Source organism: Hemicordylus capensis, chromosome 1 (assembly GCF_027244095.1).
Source record: "Hemicordylus capensis ecotype Gifberg chromosome 1, rHemCap1.1.pri, whole genome shotgun sequence".
NCBI classification, from domain to species: Eukaryota; Metazoa; Chordata; class Lepidosauria; order Squamata; family Cordylidae; genus Hemicordylus; species Hemicordylus capensis.
The window spans coordinates 109,831,349-109,851,818 of record NC_069657.1 but is presented as its reverse complement, the minus strand read 5'-3'; the positions used below and the strand labels follow the sequence as shown (position 1 = coordinate 109,851,818).

Here is a 20,470-nt window from a genome sequence, read left to right as displayed (position 1 = left end):
AGGAGGTGGGAGTTGAGACAGAACTCCCAATATTTGGGAAGAACAGCATCCCATATGGGACAAGATATTTTTGGCTCCAAAATGGGACATTCTGCCTAATATGGGACTGTTGGGAACCCTAATGTTTGCCATGAGGGTGGGTTGTGTGCTGGTAGCCCATGTATGAACCGTGGGCAGGTTTTGAGAATCAAACAGCCAGGGTAGGAGGGCTTTCCTAATTCTATTCTTGGTTAAAATCTGGTACAAAATCTGAGCAGCCCTGCCAGGAACATCCTGGGCTGGAGGGAAATGAGTGAGTGAGTTCTGACAATTATTCAAATTAGGTAGCCCAATACCTACTATGATTTTAATGGTCATGTGAACCACCTTATTTTGTTTGTTTCTAAATATTAAACTACTCAGAAAATGGTAAACAGGGATTTAAACATTCTTTTAATACCCCAAACAGATAAGATATAGCTTCTCTATGGGGTTGTTGGTTTTGCCTTCTAATAAGACTACTCCTACATTGTTAACTTTACAGCATGACCCACATAGGGGAGTATCTGGATTTAGTTTAGTTGCTTTTATTGATATAGGGAATATTCCACTTGAATTTTGATGGTATGCTTTTATTTTTACTAAGCAGGAAATGGAAGATAATGCTGACTCAGATTATGCTGTGAGGTCTGAAGCATCAGATGAAATAGAATGTGCTGACTCAGATTATGTTGTGTTGTCTGAAGGGTCAGAAGAAAGGAATGGAGATTCAATTTTATCATTGTCCTCATGTCAAAGTAGTGTAAAAACTACAGTACTGAAAAGGTATGTGAGTACAGCCAAGCCAGCCTAATCTCTTACCTGAAATATTAACTTAAGGACATTGTTTGCAGTTTGTTAAATGTGTCTCTTGTCCAAAAGGCACTCATACCATAGTGCACCTTGATAATTCATACACCAACAGCATTTTAATGTGGTTATATGGCCCAGTCTGTGGGGTGTTTAATTGTGACAATCCCACTTGAGACCACAGAAATTTTAGCTTTATGTGTTCAAGCATTATAGAATTAAATGTTTAATTACTCCAGCTCAGTCCTTTGTTTTGACTTGCACAATAATTCACTTATCTAAAACATCCTAATTCTTCAGTAACAAAGGGACAAACTCCACCTTTAATTCCTTCCTTTCATCTATTACCCCTTTCTTCCTCCAACTCCTTTTTTCACATTTCTGGAAAGTACTACACCCTAACTTCCCTTGCCTTGTTTTATCCCATTTTAATGTAATACAACACACTTCCTCTTCCCTCTTTGTCTTAGGCCCATATGTACCATAGGCAAGGCTGTCTTTATGGCATGGCAAGCAGGGCGACCGCCCCAGGCCCCGCTTTTTTAACCCACATTATAATTATTTGGAAGGGGGCCCTACGCTGATTTTGTCCTCTCTAAATGACAACCCTGACCATGGTCCTATTTCTTTACCTCCTGTCTGTAACTTAAAACCTAAGTGTAGTTCAGAAATCCTGTGTTGTCTATCTCTTCTGTGGCATATTGGGCACATTTGGAAAAAAAATTCAAAAGTTTTGTTGTAGTGTTTGTTAATAAGAAATGTCAAATGCCTTATTAGTTGTCTTGCGTCTAATGCAACAAAATTAATTAATTTTAGCCTTCTGGGGGGTTAAGTAATTCATAATCCTGATTTGCATAATTCTCTTGAATTCTGTACGCAAACCAAATATCTTCCCTTATGTTTACGATGTATGGGATAGTATTATAAAGTCATGCTCATAGCAGTTTCAGTGAATACAATACAATGGACCATAACAGGAATCAAAAATTTGATACATAAATATAACATGTTGGACATTAGTAAATAATATCAATATTCAGTAGCTATTATATATGCACTACTGAAGGCACAAATGCTTCTGGAAGAAAGCTAGGTATCTCTTTATGTTGCTCCTATGTATAAGACCAGGAATGCATGAGGATTTGGTGGTTTCTGTGTTGTGCCACTCAATCAGTAAATTGTTTAATTTTTCTAGGGCCAAAAGGTCAGTAGGTACTGAATAGCACCTTTCCCCTTGAACAGTAATCCAACCTTGTAAGAGGATTATGACAGAATATAGGCCTTCTCCTTGGACAGGAGGACACCTCTACTACTAGCCCTGTTAAGACCCTGTATCCAGGACACATGCGCGCACACATACCCCAATTGTGGGATGAGGCAGACACCTCAAAAGGATAAGACAGAGTAGGAAGGCCCTATAATTCAGACATCAGTTGATTCCCATTCTTCCAGAACTCCTCACACCAAGAGAATCGGGGACCAGAGGACACATTCATGTCTGCATCCTCTAATTCAGAGAAGTCCCCTGAATCTGTTGTCTCAGAGTTAGTGGAGGTCCTGACTGTTTTCCCTAGGAACTATTTGAGGTCTGTGTCCATCTCAGATCCATGCCTCAACGGAGACCCTGGCTTGGACTAAAGCAGAATTCATTACATAGTCAGTGATGGAGTTATTAGTGTTTGCCCCCCACCAATAAAACCAGGTAGGACTCTGTCCTCAAATGTGTTTCACTTTTTTGGACACATTTCACCAACTACTTGTAAGTGGTGTGGAATTAGGGTGATGAAAACTCTCAAAAATGTTTAATAAAAATGGAAAATATAAAGGAAAGGGTAAGTAAAATAAGGTATTGGAGCATCTTACAGTTGGGGCTCCTTAGTTTTTTTTAAAGAAGGGAAGCATTCATTAAGGATTTGTGAAATGATAAGTTATGTGGCAAGAGGAGACAACCATTTCCCCTCAGAATACTAAAACATGAGGCCAAAACAGCCTGATGCTTGAAATATTTTTAAGTGCCTTGCAGGATACTCTGATTTTGATTCAGCAGGGGCACTTGGGTGTCTCCCAAGTGACACTCCTTTGGTGAACCCTTGGGTGACACCCCCTCTTGCAGTTTTCCTGCACTCAATTGCACCTCCCCCTGAAGCTGCTATTAGCCCTACTGCAGGGTGAAAAGAAAGTACAGATACATGTATTGTCCCTGTATTTCCCCCCCATGGGACTAACATCAGCTTGAGGAGGAGTGGTTTAGTTTGGGGAAATGGTAGAGAGGAGGGATTTTTTCTTTAAACCCTCTCCTAGTGCCCTTGTTCAATCATTTTTTCTCCCCTAGTGCCCTTGTTCAATTATTTTCATATCTTTTCCTCCCCTGCTTGGGTAGTCTCCAGGAAGTTGCAAGGCTTTATGGCTGTTATATATGCAGGATAAAACAGTGAAACCATCAAATTACAGAACAATAATGAGAGAACAGCACAGACTAATAGAGGAGATCTGTAGAAATTAGCACTAAGAGCAGATAAAGAATTAAAAGGTTTAAAAGCCAATATGTAAAATAAGTTTTTGCCTGGTGCTGAAAAAAGACTCAATATCAGGTGTGCCTATCTGAGAGGAAACTTCTATAAATGGGGCACCACCATCAAAAAGACCCTTTGCTTTGTTGCCACTCACCTCACTTCAGCAATCAAAAGCACCCAGAAAAGGACCGCTAAAGATTATATCAGTATTTGAACAGAAGCATGTGGAAGCAGGCAGTCCTCTAGATCAGGACCTCAAGTTCTTTAAAAGTTACAACTAGCCCTTTGAATTGTGCTTTGAAATGGATACCTGTTTAAAAACTGGCATTATTATTTAATCATTTAACATATTTAATTACTAACTAAAACATCTATACCTTTAAAAATATAAAATAGATAAACAATTAAAATTGAAATCAGGTTTTAATCTGGTGATGCTTTCTGTTCAGCTGATTCCAGTCAATAGTCAATCAGGTGTCTGTCTATATACTGCTTTTCAGCCAAAAACAAACAAAAAAACTCAAAGCAGTTTATGTAGCAAATGAAACAGTATGAAAACTGGCTCCTTGTCTCAAAGCAGCACACAACTTTAAAAACATACACACAAGGGAAACACCAGCAGACAACCATTGCAAAAGGCATTATTTATTTATTGTTAAATTTATATACCGCCTTTCATTAAAAACAATCCCAAGGCAGTTTACAGCAAAATTTAAAACAAGATTGTAAAAAAGACACAATTAAAATTTTAAGCTAAAAATATAAAACAAATCTGATTAAAAATTTAAAACAAAAGCATAAAAGCAATACAGAGTACAAAGAACAGCAGCAGAGACAATAAAAAAAAAGCCTGGGTAAAAAGCCATGATTTAACATGCTTTCTAAAAGCTGTAATGGAGAACGAGGAGCTAATAGCCACCGGGAGAGCATTCCATAGTCTGGGAGCAGCAACAGAGAAGGCCCTTTCCCGCAACCGAGCCCCGTCAGATGACCTCGTCAAGCAGGCAGCAACCCTTGGGAGCAAGCGGTCCCTCAGGTATTGTGGGCTCAAACTGTTAAGTGCTTTAAAGGTCAAAACCAGCACCTTGAATTGGCCTGGAAACAAACTGGTAGCCAGTGCAGCTTTCAAAATGGGTGTGATGTGCTCCCAGCAGACAGCTCCAGATGAAACCCTAGCTGCCACATTTTGTACTAGCTGCAGTTTCCGGATGCATAGGGACAGTTAGCTGGGGTTTTCTAGTTGTCTTCAAAGGCAGTCCCATGTACAGGGCATTGCAATAACCTAGTCTACGTTTGTAATAATCTGCCTAAATTATCCTAATCTGCCTAAATTATCCTATATTGAGACAGCCTTGGTTGGCCTGATGGATGACCTTTACCAGGTAATTGACAAAGGGCGTATGATTCTGCTGGTTCTTCTCAATCTCTCGGCCGTGTTCAATACCATCAACCATGGTATCCTTCAGGATCGCCTGGGGGAGTTGGGGATAGGGGGCACTGCTTTGCAGTGGTTCCACTCCTATCTCTCGGGTAGATTCCAGATGGTGGAGCTTGGTAACGGTTGCTCCTCAAAACAAGAGCTGTTATATGGATTCCCCCAGGGCTCCATTCTGCCACCAATGCATTTTAATATCTACATGAAACTGCTGGGTGAGGTCATCAGGAGACTTGGTGCTGGGTGTTATCAGTATGCTGATGACACCCAAATCTACTTCTCCTTTTCATCTTCAGGAAATGGCATTCATCCTCTAAATGCCTGCCTACAGGCAGTAATGGGCTGGATGAGGGAGAACAAATTGAAGCTGAATTCAAGAAAGACAGAGGTGCTCACTGTGGGGGCTCAGAATCTGAGGGGTGAGATCTTTCTGTGCTGGATGGGGTTACACTCCCCCAGAAGGAGCAGGTATACAGCCTGGGAGTACTCCTGGATCCAGGCCTCACCCTGGTATCTCAGGTGGAGGTCACGGCCAGGAGTGCTTTCTATCAGCTTCGGCTGATTCAACAGCTGCACCCATTCCTTGAAGACGATGACCTCAAAACAGTGGTGCATCAGCTGGTAACCTCCCAGCTCAACTATTGCAATGCGCTCTATGTGGGGCTGCCTTTGTATGTAGTCCAGAAACTTCAGTTAGTTCAGAATACAGCAGCCAGATTGGTCTCTGGGGCAACCCAGAGAGACCATATTATGCCTGTTTGAAACAGTTACACTGGCTGCCGTTATGTTTCCGGGCAAAATACAAAGTGCTGGTTATTACCTTTAAGCCCTGAATGGCTTAGGTCCGAGTTATCGAAGAGAGTGCCTTCTTCTACATAATCTCCACCGCACATTAAGGGCATCTGAGGAGGTCCATCTCCAGTTGCTACTGGTTCGTCTGGTGGCGACGCAGAGGCGGGCCTTCTCTGTAGCTGCTCCTGGGCTGTGGAATGCACTCCTGGCAGAAATTCATAATTTGAGATCATTGGTGTCCTTCACGAGAGCCCTTAAAACCTATCTGTTTGGCTTGGCCTTCAAGGGTTTTAAATGATTAACTGTTTTAAATTGTTTTAAATTGTTGCCCTGATTTCCAGGGTTTTTAGCTGTTTAATTTGTTTTATTGTGTTTTAATAGTTTGATTTTAATTGTTAATTTGTTTTAATTGTTTTTATTATGCTGTAAACCGCCCTGAGCCATTTTGGAATGGCAGTATACAAATCTAATAAAATAAATAAACAAACAAATTATAAATTATCCTAAGTAATTTCCCACAACATGTCAGCCAGTGTCTCCAAGTTGTGGACTTGCTCTTTTAGAGAGAGTGCAACCCCTTCCAGGATAGCCTAACCATCTCCCATATCAGACAAATTATCTACCATCCGCTACCTCCATTTTGTCTGGATTGATCTGTATATTCACAGTGGTAATATATTCACCTGAACTGGATAAATTGTTAATCTCTTTTTCACTCATAAATGCACCAGGCAAAATACAAAAACATCAATCAATGAATCCAACCCATAAAATATCATTTAAAGTTTCACATATCCTGGAGTGTGAGGACAAGAGTCTTGAAAACTAGTTTAAGGGCTTATTTCTTTTAACTCTGGTTGCAGCATGGAAAGAGTAGCTGAAAAATTGTCATAGATGGAATTTTGTGTGTATTAGTTTTAGAAGGTGCTAGCTGTTTCAGTGAGGGGATTGAGATTTTCTTGTTTCAGGTACAAACATGTTCAAGATCAGTTATTGGTATTCTATATTTTAACTATTTGTAGTTGCCATGAACATTCTAGTATTTATAAATTCTTGGTTACTTTTAAACTGGGCAGTTGAAGATTAACAATCAGTGACTGACATCCTGACTACATTTACTTGAGAAAGTCTTATTAAAATTTAAAGAACAAGTTAAGCCTAATCTGTCCTTTTTAATTTCAGTTGACTTTCTCAAGTAAACTCTATCAGGATGTTAACCACTGAGACAGACATCCTGGGACCAATTGCAATGGGACTTCCTTGAGTAAATTTAGTCAGGATGTCAGTCATTTTTTCACATTTCTGAAGAGAATACACAGTTTTATCAAAGTTGTGACCATAGCAAGATGGATTTAAAAACAACTTCAAAGAGTTTCTTTCTCTAAATATATATTTGTGTTTCTGGCAGTTCCTTAATACATCAGTTTAAATTATCCACCTACTTTAATGAAATTCTCTCAAGAACATGTGCATGACAGAATTTGCCATATTATCCCAGTTTCAGGGGTTACTTAATCCCATTAAAATACTAGACTATCAGTTCTCCCCTATTCCCCCCCCCCAAAAAAATACATCTCCCCTTATACAAAGAAAACTAAAAAGACAGAAGAAAAGCAAAGAGTGCCTCTGTTTGGCCCTCAGAGTCACCTGCAATCATCAGTAGTATCAAAAAGGTCAGGACTTCAAGATGGTTCCACACATCAAATAAATTCTGTTCAGAGCAGTGACAGAATATCAGAACTAGTCAGCTACAAATCAAACAGTACAAACAATTTCCGCCTTATATCATCATCCAAGAGAAACAGACCTGTCAGCGCTCCAACAGGTCAGCTAAGGTAATCAAAGCTGTTCCATGTTGCTTTTAACTATGACTGTTGCTGCTCTGTCCCCTTTCAACTGACTCAGTAATGATTCAATTGACAGTCTTAAACTTACAGTAAAAGGCACTGCAATATTTATTAAGATTTATGGTGCCTAGTAGTTTTAGTCATTCATAAGCCTGCTTTATATGTGGCAAATACGTTATATAAGAAGCTCTTCTGTATATAAAAAGCACACAATCCACATGTGTTACCCCATGTATTATTTTGCTACCAGTAAAATGACAAATAGGCCATTCCTGTGCAAGTATGTGTAGAAATAGATCCATATCTGATCACTGGGTGATAGTTTTTCCTATGCTGAAGTGAGCCCTGGGAAGTATGAATGTTTACTATTTATGGGGCTTAACATACACCTCAGAGCTGTTAAAATCTTTTTTGTGGAACTAAGCTTTACTGAAATCATTGGGGTTTTTATATAATGAAATGAATCATCAAGGCAAAGCCTTTCCAGATGATAAAAGTGTGTCCCAGCTACATTGTATTCTTTGCAAGCTACTCCCACAGACTCTGATCCAATGAAATCTCAGCCCAACAAACTAAATGGTGGGTTATGCTTGCTACATGATGTAGCTTGCTTTTCTGAACTTTGCACAGTGAGAAGTGCCCAGCCACCAAGTAAGGAAACTTGGAGGGAAAATCTTGTTTTCCTGGTAAAACATGAGCACCTCTCTTTCTAATCTCTTTTATTCATTACAAATGAATTAAAAAATAACATTTATTGCAAAGTAAACTGATTATGTGGAAAGGCCAAACAAAAGAACACATGAGCACAGCACATGCAAACCCTGGTTTTTTAAAATCAGAACAATGTAAAAATGTAAATTGTAATTATTTGAGTGAATATTTAAATGAACATAGCTTAATCCAGTTGTAATTGATGTGTGACTACCTTTGAGTTCTGTGGGTCTAAATTGCAATCCTTTTTTTCAGAATAAGCCCCACTGAACACAGATTTCCTTCCAAAACATAAATAGGATCAGTATGTCAGTCTGCTTAAGTTGCAGGGAGCATAAGAGCGTTAGGAATAAAGATATACAGAGAAGAATGTTTCTCATCAGATAGTGCCTGCAGTTACGTCAGGAAGACAAGTGTGAATGAAAAGTTTGCTATAGATGCTACAAAGTTCTAAATAAATAAAAATCTGGGGATTCTATAAGAACAGGTTTATACTTGAGTATTTAAATAATTTTAATTATTTTGCAAGTAAACTACATTTTTTAATCATTAGCTCATATTCTCAGTATATTTAGGGCCTATTACATTTGTTTCAAAATGCAAAAAAAAATAAATAAAAATAAAATTGCATTTTAAACTGCATGACCACTGAGAGAATTTGACTAAAATGTAAGTGTAGCTTAGATACATGAAAATCAGTTATTACAATGTAATTCAACTGAATTGGAATTGTTTTGCAACAGATGTCTACAGTTTCCTTCCTCAAAATGCTACTTGGCCCAGAAGGCCCCTGAAGTGCCTCATATTTTTAAACGGCAACCACAGATTCTCAGAGTAACTGCTTATAAAAATGGTACAATAAGTGAATTTGCTAAAGTTACTGTGCCACCTTCAATTAAACAGGTAAGGGTTAATAAAAGTTTTGTAAATATTTTATATGGATACCAAAACAAAGAAGCCACATTTTGTTTTGAAATGAACTAATTCACAGTTGTTAAGTATATACATGGTTATTACATCTGCAGTGTAATTAGTATAGAATGTAGAATTTCTGCAGAACCAAAGTTCAATTTAGTTTGGAATACACTATCTAGAAAACAACAATATTTTGTATAATATTAGCATCTTGAAACAGTAGTTGTAAGGATCAAATTATAACATTGATAGAAAATGCTTAGCAATTTGGTGTACATATACTGGATTTGGTTAAGTAAGTTAGCTATAGTTTTCTAAGTTTGGATTCTTGACTAAATGGCAGTAATTAACATTAGTACATAGTTTGATTATTTCCCCCCTACCTTTTTGCATTAATTTAGTTGCTTGAGGAGTGCACTGAAAAGCTGAAGCTGAATATGGCTGCACGACGAGTCTTCTTGGCAGACGGCACTGAAGCACTAGATGCTATAGACATACCCCATGATGCTGACGTTTATATTTCAACTGGAGAGCCCTTTTCAAATCCATTCAAAAAAATTAAAGGTAAAAAAAATGCCTCAGTCAGTGGCTTAAGGGTTGCAATTAAAAATGATTTTCATCCTGTCTTTTTGCATGGTTTAACAAAACTAATGTTTACTCATTTACAGCTCAGTAAGAGGATAATGTGCTTAATGAAAGAAAAATCTACTGACAGCCACGTTTATTGCCCTTCATTAGCATTGGTGCTTAATTTAATATAGATCTGAATAGACATTAGGGAGCCTGCAGGAGGTTAAATGGTAAAAATATAATAAATTAAATCAGAGATTATTGGATTTACTGTTTAGTTTCTCTGACATCTAACAGACACAATTCATTAGGCTTATTACACTCACAAAAATAATAGTTCAGAGTTGGAGTGCTTTATTAATTTAGTCATTTGACCTTTATTAAGACAAAGCATTAAAATAATTATCAGACTGCATATTCAACAATGTGGAATATTATGAAGGTGCACACAAATTTATATGTGCACCTTTTCAAATATTTTATTATGAATGTAAAGCTGTTTTTCAGTTTACCTTCTGCACTTACTGTTGTGTTACTAATTCTTGTACTATATTTTCAGGTGTGTGCAAGACTAGAGAACATAATTTTGTGCTGCTACTATGTCAATTTTGTTGAAAACAGATTTTGATTTGGGCAATGTTCTGCTGGACTGAATGAGAAATACAGTTCAATTCAAACTGGTGCATGACAAAAATTGCTGTTAGAATATGACAGTATAATATAGCCAGATATTATGATCAGAATTCAGTTGATCAAATATGTTAAACATTAGCCAAATAATGCAGTACATTAAGCTGAAATCAATTACAAATCAATCTGTAATGCCACACCATTAAGTCCCCAAAAAGAAAACCCATTGCCTTGGGTAAGATATAATGATTTTTAAATATTTGTATTACCTAGTTTTATTATCCCAAGTAGTAGAATGTACAGTGTTTTGGAAGATCCTGCAATAAAAGTAGAGCAAATGTTTCAGATTTATTATGTATTTTTATGTTTTATAGATCCAGATATAGTACCATTCTTCATTTTCTGTATTAATTGCAATGATGTTTAATGTTGATTTAAAAGCATCAAAAATGTTCATCATTGGAAATATGTTGTAAATGAATTCAGTATATTGAAAATTGCTATTGATACCCATTTTTGTGTCTAAAAGTTTTTGCATTGAATTCTGGAGACTTGCATGAAAATATTGGCTGTGTCTGCATTAAATAAAGAGATCACTGCAAGAAGAGTAAATTATGCTTCAAAACAGTATTTGTTTCTTGCAAAAAGGTGCCACAACAGGCAGCATCATTGAAATGCCTGTAAATATCTAAAAATTAGATGTATTATATTAACATTTTAGAGCGATGGGGATATTTAACTTTGTTCCACCAGTTAAACCATATAATATATATTTATTTCTGAAATGCTTTTCAAGAAATTATATTTGTAATAAGTAACCCCTAACTCATGAATTATGCATGTAATGCTGTAATACGGATGATATGACAGTCTCCTTGAATACAGTCCAAATGATCCATTGAATATGTTTTAGTCTATTAACTCAATAAGGAGAATAAATTTAGACAAAAATCTTTTGTCATTTTCTCAGTTCATGCAAGAGTAGTAAATTGTCCTACTGTTTTGACAAGTAAACTGCAATAATCAATATTCACTTTTGTCTCATATCTTAGGAGTTATTGAGCTAAATCTAGCTTTATAATCATTTTTGTATAGCCATTTTATTAGCTTGTCAGGCATTACTACTTTTTCCAGGCACATGATGGGTATTTGACTACATTTTCAAATTCACTAAGCATTTTCCCCCTTCACTTCTACTTCATTCACGCCCAACAAAAACTTCCCTGCTTTGTCTGCATCTTTTGGCTGTGTTTCATCATGACATGCACTGCTGTTCCTTTAGCACCAAAATGTTGGCACACAGTGCTGAAAATTTCACACCAACTCTTGCTGGATCAGCAAGCTTAACCTACCAAAATCTGGTGTACTGCAATAGTAGTTGACTGATAATCAATCTTTTTGCTGCTCGACAGTTGTTTCTGGGACTCAGACTAGAGCAGGTGGCAGATGTGCCTTGTCTTTTGAGAAAAGAAAGAGTAGGTGAGGTTGGGCACAGTGTAACATATTGTGTGTCCATTAAAAGGGCTCTGCTAGGGTAAGTATTACAGGAAAAAGTCACTGATATGCAAAGAAAACACACCAAGATGATCCAATAGGTTTTTTTTAACAGTCTGTTTTATAAGTTAAATGTGATTAGATTTGTCCCACATGATTTAAATTATATTCCATAAATGAATTTAAAACATTGTCAGCAAAAATCAAGTTAGCTGTTATTTTTTCAATGTGTGTATGTAAAAATATTCTTAACAACTATGTTGTTGCAATATACAGTTCAGAAGCATATGTAATAAATAAAATTTGTAAAAATAATGGCCAACATCCAGACAAAATTACTCATGAGTAGTCCCAATGAAATTACTGGGACAAGCTAGTCATGACTAATTTGTCTCATTAGTTTTAATGGGACTATTCATGAGTACTTTAGTCAGGTAGTAAGTAATATGTTAATAAAATGTATCCTAAAGGAGTGTACATTTTTCTGATACAAAATTATGTACTTAAAACAAACTGAAAGCAAAAATGAAAACATAAAATGGGTATGCATTGACCACCTACTAGATGGCCATAAAGTTATTCTTAGGACCTAATTCCAAAAACATCATTAGCCTTACTGTGGTATAAGAATACAGAGCTGATGTACTTTAGTGGCTAAAAATGTGAGCCTGGAATCTCCTAGTTCAAATTTTACCTTTGAAACAAACTCACTTAGGTATTCTTAGGAAAGCCAAAGTTCTCTTAGAGTCAGTTTCCCATCTGCAGTATGGGGATAATAGTGACATTCCTTAGGACTGTTGTTAAGATGATTCAGATAATGAACAGGATCTAAAGAACTACTTTAGATATGTCCAGGGACTTGGGCATGCCCAATAAAGGTTTTGACGGTTTTCCCTCTTTAGACAGCAGCCATCATGCTAAATCACAAACTGAATTGGAAAGTTTTCTCACTTTCAAAACTGGTTAGCTATATGATATGGAGGGCTGTTTAAGAAAAACCAAAAGTGGTCTTAGGCATATGGAACTAGTGAGGTTCTTTGAATGCTGGTTGATGAAGTTAGCAACTTTGCAAAATTAAATGTTATAAAGATGGAAAGTAAGTGGGTTAAAGATTGTAGCAATCTGATATCAACAAGACTATTAAAACACGTGAATAAGCAGTTATTCTGCTTATTCATAAGGCTCCATTCAAAATACAGGGCTCTAGTCCTCCAGGTAGGCTAGGAGTGCAGATGATTTTCTGTTGAAAACTGTCTTTCAGATAATGAAATGTAACTAAAACCTCTCAGGTAGCACTATGTTTCTGTAATATACAATGAATATACATGTGAATAGACTTCTATATATCATGTTGGCATAGTAAATTCAGGAAGCATTTAGAAGTGTACTTGTTTCTACCACATGTTTTAGATTAGGTTATTTTCATTTTTGCTGTTTGTTTGTTTGTTTATTTATTTATTGCCACTCGAGAAAGAAGCCTTATTTAGATAGATTCTATAGAAACACTGAAATAAGCATGGGATTTTCCCTATACAGTACAAGTCCTGAGTGGCAAAAACATGCATGTATTTTAATCTGGAAAAAAGAAATCTAAGAGGCTTCCTGTACAAGTAAATGCATGTGGCTAATGAAAGTAATCATGCATGTACCATGAGAATGTTCACCATGCAGAACGTTTAATGCAAGTCTGAACATTTTAACTCTGTCTAATTTAAAACATAGGAAAATTGTTTATTTGGTAATTGTACACCTTTTTTTTACGGTATATGCTTTATAGATATTGAAATGTCAACATAAAATACATTTTTGAATTTATCATAGCAATTTTACCTATGATTGATTGATTGTCTGCTAGCAGCTTTTATTGCACCCTGAAATATCTACATAGGAATGACAGTTCCTACCAGCTGTCCATAATGTGCTGTTTTGAATGTTTCTTGCTCCAGACTTTCTTACTTATTACCAGTTTATTTAACTCCAGATTCTTTCTTTGAGTTTTGAATCAGGTGACTTTGCCCAAGGCTTCATTCTGTCTGCTTTATATTTAGCAAAGTTTTGAGGTGTAAAAAAGAATTGGTGGCACATGTTTTGAGGTGTAAAAAAGAATTGCAATAATAGGCAATAAGTTTCCATCCAGTCCGCTTCACTGAAGTCATTTTAGAGAGTTCCTGTTTTGGCAGTCATCTGTTCTCATTGGCTGAATAAACTCTGACCTGATTCAGATGCCTATGATTTGTTGGATCATGAATGCAAGCCTAAGGAGCTCCAAACCTCCATGCTCCCTCTCCCCCTTTCATCTTCTCCTCTGGATCAGAGCTGTGAAGAGGGAATCCTGGTTTACCAAATGCAGCTCTGTATGTTGTTCAAACCCAAGAGTTGTGATGAATCATGGTATGTAAACCATAGTTAAACCACAGTGTCTCAGTTCAGATGACATACAAGCTGAATCCAGATGTAACACAGAACTGGAGTTTGGCAAACCAGCAGTATCCATTTTAAACTGTAAATTGCACCACAGACATTCTTCCAACTGCGGTCCGCCAACCTCCAGTTTCAGCAAGGGGGCCATTCTACTGGGGAGGACCATGTGGCTGTAAGCCCTAGGTCTCCCTTCAGCCTGCATGCTCACAAGTTGAGCTAACCTAACAATGGGGGCCCTGTTTGTGTGAGGCTCCTAACTCTCCATGGTAAAAAAATGGAACAGAAGCACTGCAACCTGTCCTCCCTTTCCCTGTGAAGCCTTGTACTCACTGAAAGAAGATTTAGATGCTCCATCTGTCAGAGCCTGGCTGCCTTTTAAACCCAACCCTGGTTACGTCCCCATCCATTTGTTCTGCCCCCAGCACTGTGATGGGATGCCCTGCTTATGTTGTAACCTGGAGTGTTTGCGCTCATGAACATATATCTTTGTTGCTTCATTCTCAGAGAGCAAAGCATATAGTGCCTGTCCTGTCATCCTGTCCCCTTTTCCTCCTGCTTGCCAGGTGGGGGGAGCAAGGGACAGAGTGGGAAGCGGGAATGCCCATGTCTGACTGTGTCACTTGACAGGAATGAGATGGGACGTGGTGGCGTCCCTGTTGCAACTGCATTCTTGGATAGGTGACAGGTGGGGCGAGGCTGCTGCTTAGAGAGGTGGCCAGCAAGAAGTACTACAGCCACGGAGCGGCTGCATTACCAGGCAGGGCTGTTGCCGTCTCTATGATTGCGGTTGAAAATCTACATGATGGCGGCATCTGGGATTGGATGTAATGCTTTGGCACCCAAATTGGAGGTCTCGGCAGTGGACTTTTGTGCAAACCGAAGGTTCAAGTTGGAGTTCGGCGAGGCAAACTGCAAGTAGCTTTCAGTTTCACAAATGCAAACGTACTGGAGTTCCAACCTCTGCCCCATTTAACTCCAGTTTCGTGTTATGTCTGAATTCAGCTATGGAGTTGATAACTAATAAGGATGCATCCTGGAAAGGGGTGGGGGCTTGAAGCTCTTTAGGCTTGTATTCTTGTTTGTTGAACCAGGTCAAGGTTTCATCAGCCCATAAGAAGAAATAGAGAGCTCTGAAAATGAATTTGCTTATTTTATCTATTATTTTTCATATTTGTATTCTGCCTGATATATATCTCTAGGTGGTTTACATAAAATTAAACAGAACTAGCTGACTCTGCACAGATCATCTCTGTGCTATTTGGGTTGCGCCCCACCACACGCTGGCATGCCCGGCTTTCTGGCTGGCCCAGCAGCCGGGGGGCCTGCCCCCCCCAATGCCCAGTTTCGCCTGCCACCACCCACTTCCTCCCCGTGCTCTTCAGGATCCCGCCACCTCACCACCATGGCTGAGCCTGAAACCGCCGCTGCCTCGCCACCGGAGCTGAGCGTGCCGCCTCCCTGCCCGTTCCTTCCTGCTGCCTCCACCTCCTGACTCCTTGGTGTGGCCGGGCCCGCCGCTTCCTCCTCCTCGCTGCCACCATTTCCCCTGGCAGTAGCCAATGGCCTCCTGTGCGCCTCTGCCACCCAGCCAATCTGGAGAGCCTCCGACACCCAGCCAATCTGCTGGGTGCCGGGACGCATCCCTATAGGCACGTCTACAAGGTTTAATATAATAGATGTTAAATGTTTTACTGCTGGTTGTGTTTAAAACAATTTAAAAACAGTTTAAAATTTAACTAAAAGCCTGAAGAAACAGGTGTGTCTTAAGAGTTTTCTTAAGGGCATCCTGGGATTGGAAATCACTTATTCTTTGTTGGATCCACAGTGTAGACATCCTGGTGGCTGCACATTAACCACAGTTTGGCAGTTTTCAAAAGCACATGCTGCATTTTTCCCAGTTAAGGGAACCATCAATATTGACTCTTATTTACTCAGTGTTGATTAGGAAACCTAAGCAAGTTTCTTGTTTAACCAAAATTTGCAAAAGTGAGTTTCAGAACCTGTAAAGGGAAACCTTGGTTCACACCAGGCATTTAAGGTTGATATCAATGATTTCCATAAATGTGGTTAAAACAGGAAGAACAAGTCACTCCAGTGAAGTGGGAGTATATCTGAGACACACACCCCGCCCCCCAGTTTCTTAATCATGGTTGAGGAAGAGCTTGTGCTATATGTCCCTGCCAGTCCACTGTGACTGAAGTTCCATAAATTCTTATGAATGCTTGTCTCATTCATTTCTGTGAGAGTTCAGCATATTTAACTTCATGTTGAATTGTAACTGGGAATTGGCATTTGATCTATCTGAAGCACAAATGGGAAAGGACTTGTGCAGTGAGTATGATAATAGTAATGCTGGCAACTGGGAGATTATGGGGGGGGGATCATGAATCAAGAGGGCCAAATTGATCTTGGAGGAAGTATAACTGGAAACTAATTTTTTTCTTCTCCTTCCCTTATGAGGGGGCATTTCCCCTTGCACTTTAAAGGATCTTGTGGGATTCTAATTGAGCTTAGAGAATGCTCACCTGACGGTGCACATGTCTGTGCCCAGTTCCCATTCCCATTAGGCATCAGGCAAACCAAATGGCTTCAGTCTGTTAAAACTTGCCAAAACTTTGACCTCTGACCTGATGGGACATCTTCAAAAGAGGAGAAGGAGAAGCAGTATCTTGTGGTGGGCCTTAGCACTGATGGGCCCCTTGGGACTGAATGTGCCCTAAGGGACAGCCATAAATTGTTCACCTCAATTGATAACCTCTCCAGTAGCAGGGAAGCCAGTGCCGTTTATTGGAAACCCTATCCTAATTATGGACTCTGCCTCATCACTCTAAAGACCTCAAGAACAACAGTGATGATGATAGGCCTGCAATGCAATGCCTATTTGTTAGCCTGAAGTCTTTATATAGCTTATTTCAAAGAAGAAGGCTGGATCCAGGCCCTGAGCAGATGCAGGAAGAGGTGGGGCTATCAGGCTCTCTGCAAAGACCATCTGTTTTGGGGTGCTTAGTGATGGTGTGACAGCTCCATGAGGATTTCCGTCACTGAGTCTTGTTGATCTAGCTCCAGCCCCTTGGGACCAAGCTCCCCACTGCTTGTGTCCTCTGTACATCTTGGGATACTGATGATAGACATTGATGTCAGCTCTAGCTGGCTGAAGGCTCATATCTGCATGTTGTTATCTGTTTCCAATGTCCCCAAAGAGCATGAGAGTAGATTGCATGTATAGCCTTCAGTTAACACTAATTTTGGGGGGAGAGTCCATGGTAAGGAGTGGGTAGGGGGAGCCCCAGGACATTTCTGCTTCCCTTTGGGATTTCCCATTTGGTAAGGACCCACTCCTGCCTGCTCCCTCTTCCTGTTTTTGATGCCCAGTAAGTCCCCACACTTAAGTAGTCACCTCACTATTACAATGGATTTGAATCGAGATGCGTTGAGATCCATAAGAATGGGTAATGCGCCTATGCAGGATCCACTCGGTAACATGCTGCAGCTCAGCAAGGCAACCAAGACCCGCCTACACACCTTCAGCATGCTATTTAAAGGCGGTCTGGGTGCCATGTTCTTCAGTTCTTTTCCGATTGCCGTTGCATGCAGTCCTCGGGCTGTCACTCTTCGTTAGACTAGTTCTTCTTGAGAATTAATCTGAGAAAGAAAATCCTAAAAAACCAGACTGATCATTGGCTTTGACTAGGAATGGTATTCCCCCCACCTTGATTACTCTAGTGTCATCTGTATATTGGAACGGCTTTCGGAATGTGCTGGCGTTAATTGGATTATTTGGAACGGACTTTTGATGATGATTTGGATCATATTATGATGGCTGAGGAGAAGCGGACCTTCAAGAGATTCACTGGCTGTAACACCAAGCTCCTTTCGAAGGACCTCTGTGACTTGTGCCTAACCTGCTTGGGAGAAAAGCACAATGTGTCCTCCTGCAAGATTTGCCTGTCGAAACAAATGAGAAAAAACCGGGCTTTGAGGCTTTGCACCTCCATTTACAACAAGGTGCTAAGTCCCTTGACGTTGGGCGAAACTCACCCTTCAGCTTTGGCATCAGCTGCAAAGGCGTCTACATTGACACAGAAACCTCCTCTTACAAAACACCCTTTGATTCCAAGTGTGTGGGCATCGTACTGAATCCCAAAACTTTTATCAAAGTCTATGCATTCCACATTGGAAGGTTCGAAAACAAAGAGAAGGCATTTGGACTCGGCGGATCCTCAGCCTTCCCATAAACCGAAGAAGCCCAGGACAGTAGACCTCACAAAGGACAGTAGACCTCACCATCTCCTTCAAATCTGCAGACACTCGAAAGCGCCAAACATCCTTCGACATCAAAGGCTTCGACATTGAAAGAACCAGATCCTGTGGCTATAAAATCCGTCTATGTCGAATGTGCGTCGATGCCTAGACCCATGACATTGAGGACCCAGTCTCTATCACCAGCACCAATGCCGATAGATTCCCTATTGACATCAACACCAGAAGCTCAACATCAAGAGATATTCTCGCGACTGACACAAGCTCCTACAAGTTGACATCGAGAAGTGCCATTGGTGTAGACATGCGCTGCTATGATGCCCATGACTTGACCTCCTGTTTCAACCCTAAATACTCCTGTTTTATCAGCACTGAAACTGGTGACCCCTTGGTGTACCGCCGACATACCAACCTTTGACATCGAGGAGGAGGATAGGGAGGTGACAGTAGATACGACAGCAGTTTACACTTTACTGTCTATTTTACACCCTAATTTGAGCAACCCCTCGGCTTCGACTTTAAAGGGTTTCCCGCAAACATCAAAAGTGGGGACCCCAGGGGAATTGATTATTAAACAATCAGGCACATTTACAGCTGCTCACCTAGCAACTTCACCATGGCATACCTGCAACTTTGCACACTCATCTGCAGTAGGAGATGCTTTAACTTTGGCTTCATTGGGGACGTTATCCCGGGTTTGCCCTATAATTTCCAGGAAAATCAGTCTTGGGGCCATTCACAGGCTCCTATTCGGACTGTGCCATCAAAATCAACACCTATGACTTCTTCAGAGACTATACAAACAGCTTCTGATATGGTCTTCAAATATTCAGCCACACAAACCATATGTGAAAGTGTACATATTGAAACTCAAACGTCAATTCCACAGACTCTTGAAACGTAGACTTTTATGCCAATTTCTCCATTTCATGGTGACTTTGTTGGATCACCATGGATCTTCAGATTTTGAACCCAACCCTGATGACAGGGTGGACCCTCCTGTTGATGTGTCCCCATTTACACACGTCTCCCCTAACAAGGAGATGAAAGCATATAATCAACATGTGCGAGATATGGCAAAATCACTGGGTCTTGATCTGAAATCAGAAATGTCTACCATCAATGACCTTGTGTATGATTTTATGGTCAGATTAGAAGCTACTCAACCTGTAGCCCTTCCTGTGCTCCCAGTTATCATGAGAGCAGCTCAATGTGTGTGGGAGGTGATCCACACGTCAACCCTCATGTCTAAAAGGCTGGAAAACCTATACAGAGTGAAGAGTAAGGACAACTAATATCTCTTGAAACATCCAGCACCCAATTCCCTAGTAATTGAATGTGTCACATCTTCTAATTCAAAATCTGGCTACAGACACATGACCCCAGCAGATAAAGAAGGGAGGAAATTAGACATTCTAGGAAGGAAGATTTATTCTACCTCCTGTTTATCAGTCAAGATGACAAATTATTTCAGCTGTACATGAAAATATACACATGGGTTGTGGGAAGACTTACATAATTCCATGTAGGTCCTCTCCCCTGAGGAGTACAAATGAAAGTTTAAGGAAACCCTGGATAAATCAGCGTCACTTACCAGACAACAGTTGATTACGGCCAAACATTTGGCTGAGTCGGAGTCTCGTACTTTGACCACAGCAATCTCTCTACACAGATACAATGATTAGCTTTTGATGGGAAAGGGTTATTCAGTGAAAATATCGTCTCCAATATGGAGCAAATGAAAAAGTCAAAATTCACAGCTAAAACTTTTACCACTACACCTGCCTCCTCCTATGGCTCCAAGTATTGCCAATATTTCAGTCAAAAATCCACATACAAACATCAAGAACCACATGATTTTAGGATGCAATATCAGCCCTACAAGCACCCTTTTTAGGGTAAAGGGAAACATACTCAAGCCCAGCGTACTAAGCAGCCTGAGCCTCAGAAACATCTTTGAGGCTCAGGACCACCCATTGCTCCACCCAGAACTTCCTCCCCTTCCTCCATCAAGGGCCATAACACCTTGGCAAATGAGGGACAACATCTCTCTC

The 20,470-nt window shown here is 39.7% G+C and overlaps 1 protein-coding gene across 20 annotated transcripts in view; it reads left to right on the top strand.

Annotated features, from left to right (window-relative positions):
• DCDC1 (doublecortin domain containing 1) overlaps positions 1-20,470 on the top strand; it is a 474,105-nt gene that overhangs the window by 53,953 nt on the left and 399,682 nt on the right. For 15 of the 20 annotated variants that reach the window (XR_008312997.1, XR_008312998.1, XM_053283052.1 and 12 more), the window contains 3 exons: positions 626-804; positions 8,870-9,029; positions 9,443-9,605. Coding sequence is in view for 18 of the 20 variants with exons in the window: in XM_053283052.1 (XP_053139027.1) it covers positions 626-804; positions 8,870-9,029; positions 9,443-9,605 (502 nt within the window). In the remaining 2 variants the exon portion in view is untranslated. The remainder of the gene's footprint in view (positions 1-625; positions 805-8,869; positions 9,030-9,442; positions 9,606-20,470) is intronic. The other 5 variants (XM_053283046.1, XM_053283044.1, XM_053283047.1 and 2 more) reach the window with 1 other exon arrangement.